Below are 3,446 nucleotides of genomic sequence, written 5' to 3'. Positions count from 1 at the left end.
CCCGTATTTTAAGTTTAAAATACATGCACTGTCATTAAGGCACCTAGTTTCGTCTCAAATACCCAAAAAATACTTTAGGTACTGCACACTAAAAATTTATATTTACAATTCAGTTAGAGGCCTATTTTTTTTTAATGGTCTGTCTAGCCACCATATTTAGAATAAGTACGGCTAGCCTGGCAGTCTAGCTGTACTTAAGTACGGCTAGCCTCTTCCTATTTGTGTTCCATTCTTTAACTCACATCAAGGAACATTCACATATTTTCAAAAGTGTAAAAATATGAAAATCAAAATTAAAATTTAACATGAAACTGAAGAGCTCACAAGAATTATACTGCAATGCCAGGTATCAAGGTCAAATTTAAGTTCACAAAGTACATTTAATTTATTTTATATTTTTGAAATATTTTTTTAAACAAAGTGTATACAGATCCGGTAACCTGGAACAAAGTCACGAATTATACAGACCTGGTAGGGGAACTCTTTTGTGATTTCTGAAAGTTTCAGCGCCCAGACCCGGTGGTGTGGGTGTATGAGAGAGAGAGAGCTAGCAATAATAGCCTATGACATGCCCCAGTTGGTATGAGGGAAAGAGAGAAAGATAGAGTGGCGGGAAAGTAGGTGGGGGAGAAAGAAAGACAGAGACAAACAAAGAAAAAGAGAAGGCAAGCCGTACACAGAGGCAGAGGAGAGAGAGAGAGAGAGGGGCAGAGAAATAGAGTTCGAGGGTGACTGCTCGATTGAAATTATGACATTGTTATTTTCTTCAAAGTGTGATTCCTTCAACTCCAAAATGGAGGAAAAACGATCGTTCATCGAAAAGACATCCGCAATCTTCATTTAGATCTGTAGAATCTAGGTTTAGGCTGGCCTCGAAACTAGATCAACGATTTCTGTCTGTCTAGACTTACGCCATAGATCTAGAAGAATCTAGGTCTACCCTGAGCAAAGAGGGCACTAAAACTTTCCGAAATCACACAAGAGTTCCCCTACCGGGTCTGTATACTTTGTGACTTTGTTCCCGGTTACCGGGTCTGTCATACACTCCCTTTTTAAAAAATTCACTTCCATCTTTATTCTTTTACTCACATCAAGGAACATTTACATATATTTTCAAAAGTGTAAAAGTATGAAAATTAAAATTAACATATGAAACTGAAGAGCTCACAAGAATAATACAATTTTACGTTAGTTAAAACGCGCAGCACAATCTCCGATCAGTAAATAGCTCAGAACTTATAAATGTGTCATGACACGGTGGAATCAGGCGCTCGTCAATTTTTGGGCATGTAAGTTATTGGTATCATCTGAAAGCTGATCTATTTCCCATTCTTTTATCGACATAAATGTCCATTTTGAATAGAACTCAAGATATTTGCAATTGAAGGAAGTGAAGTCGCCTGGTTTCAGTTGTGAAATTAGCGAGAAAATGGCCACCAAAGTTTGGTAACTCAAATGGATAAATATAGTCTTTAAAAACTGAAAAAGGACGTAATTTATTCTGCCTTTAATCAATGTTTTTCTGTCAAATTCACATAGAAATATGTTTTTATATGGACATATAAGAGGTTAAGCCAAAAAAAAAAAAATTGACAAAAATTTCCAAACTGACGGAAAAATGCCTGTTTCTCCGATTTCTTTATTTTGACAAGCGCCTGATTTGTTAATGCTGCCTCATATTATTTGTTCACTTGAGTTGATGCAAGGCTGGTTTCATACGTCTTGGCAGAAAAATAACAAACTCATCATAAAAATCGATTGTGTATGTCTGCTTTGCCTCCCGCTTTGCTTTACTTTTTTACACAAACTGGGTTACTTATCCAATGTAATATTTTAAATGAATAGAGCAAAGAGTACCACGGAGAAGAACATATTTGCGTTTCTTTTTTCTTTTTTAAAATTTTGATCTTGCATTTCTACTTTATCATCAATGAAACTTTCATCTTTTTTGAGTAAAATTACTCAATTTCATCAACGGGCGCTGTGGTTTGGTTTGCCCCTTCTTCCTTATCAAACATATTTGTCATTCTCATCTCTCATCCTTCTTTTCTTTTTGTGCAGTATGTTACTCTCCTCTAATTTTTTACGCTCATATGATCTATCTGTATGGTAAATGTCGAAAAATTCTTATTAAAACTAAAACTAAACTTATTTCTTCTGTCTTGTTGCTAAAAAGTTACTTTTAGGCTTATATCCCTTCCCCACCAATTTTGCCAACAAAATTTGATGTTTTTAATCCTTTCTTTTCAGACATTTGCCTCAAAAAGGATCCCTTTCCTCTGGAATTTATGCCTTCAATTGTGAGAACTGTGGCCATTTCTTCAAATTCAAAGCAGTTGCAGATGTGAAGAGCACCATTACTTTCAGCATTAATGGCAAAGAGTACACAGGTATGATATTGGGAGGGCTTTGCTTCCTGATTTCTACATCTACATTTGTATTCTTTGATTCTTTGTCTACAGTTTGGTCTGGTTTTTTAAAAAGAAAATTTAGCATATTTGATGTTTGATTATAATAAGTAAATAAATATAATGGTATAATTCTTACTGGAAGAAGGAGGCTTTTCAGGGAAACTATTCTGATATTTTAATGAGGCATGATGTGAAATTATTATTATAATGGTACATTTTTTAAAGGTGAAACTTTACTTTCAATTATGTTATTGATTTAGAAAGATAATTTTACTCTTTTTTTTTCGTTGTTTTAGTAAGGGTTTTACGGCACTTGCAACACAATAAGATCATATTAGTGCAGAAGATCAGAGGTGTTACCAGAGAGTAACAAACACAAAAATGGAGGAGGAGAGAGAAAGACGATAGTTTTTTACAGGAAAGAAAGAGCAAATCACTCCTGAGCACCTGCAAACCACCCACTAATTTTACTTTACCAGTCTACAATAGTCATCTGCATGCAAAGTGCTCTGATTTTTCAAAATTTGTGCCTTAAAATATCAAACTTGGAAGGCGTTCACAATTGGATATATATATCGCTGAGAGATTATCAATTTTAAAATTGAACTCCAATTACTCCTTTTTTGTTGATACATTTGTATTGTCTTTTGCTGTTTATTCTATAATTTGTGTTTTTGTTCCTATGTAGTGCACAAACACATATGTTACGTAATAAGCATGTAGTTATGTTAATATAATTGCATGGACCATTTGTTTCTGCTCAGTTAGGTGTTTATTTTATGCAAATAGGTTCAATTTGGGCGCTTGAATTGAAGGCAAGTTTAGATGGATATTGTAATGTTAGTCTACACACACGACTGTAAAACTGGAGAGACGAACACACACGACAGCAAGCATTCTAATAATGAGCCCGGGTGTAGTGTCTGACTTTTTATGTTGATCCCCGAAGTGAGTAACATTAACCAAAAGCCCATGGCATACGGGGCGCTTACGTCCCGTGAGTAAAAAAGAGTAGGAGACAATACGGTGACTACC

The 3,446-nt window shown here is 35.0% G+C and overlaps 1 protein-coding gene across 3 annotated transcripts in view; it reads left to right on the top strand.

Moving 5' to 3' along the window:
• LOC101852648 (xanthine dehydrogenase 1) overlaps window positions 1-3,446 on the top strand; it is a 65,205-nt gene that overhangs the window by 2,319 nt on the left and 59,440 nt on the right. For all 3 annotated transcript variants that reach the window (XM_005106544.3, XM_005106542.3, XM_005106543.3), the window contains exon 2: window positions 2,251-2,390. In XM_005106544.3, the coding sequence (XP_005106601.1) occupies window positions 2,251-2,390 (140 nt within the window). The remainder of the gene's footprint in view (window positions 1-2,250; window positions 2,391-3,446) is intronic.

Source organism: Aplysia californica, unplaced genomic scaffold (assembly GCF_000002075.1).
Source record: "Aplysia californica isolate F4 #8 unplaced genomic scaffold, AplCal3.0 scaffold00542, whole genome shotgun sequence".
Taxonomy (NCBI): domain Eukaryota; kingdom Metazoa; phylum Mollusca; class Gastropoda; order Aplysiida; family Aplysiidae; genus Aplysia; species Aplysia californica.
Note: the sequence above shows the minus strand (reverse complement) of the source record. Positions and strands in the feature narration are given on the sequence as shown.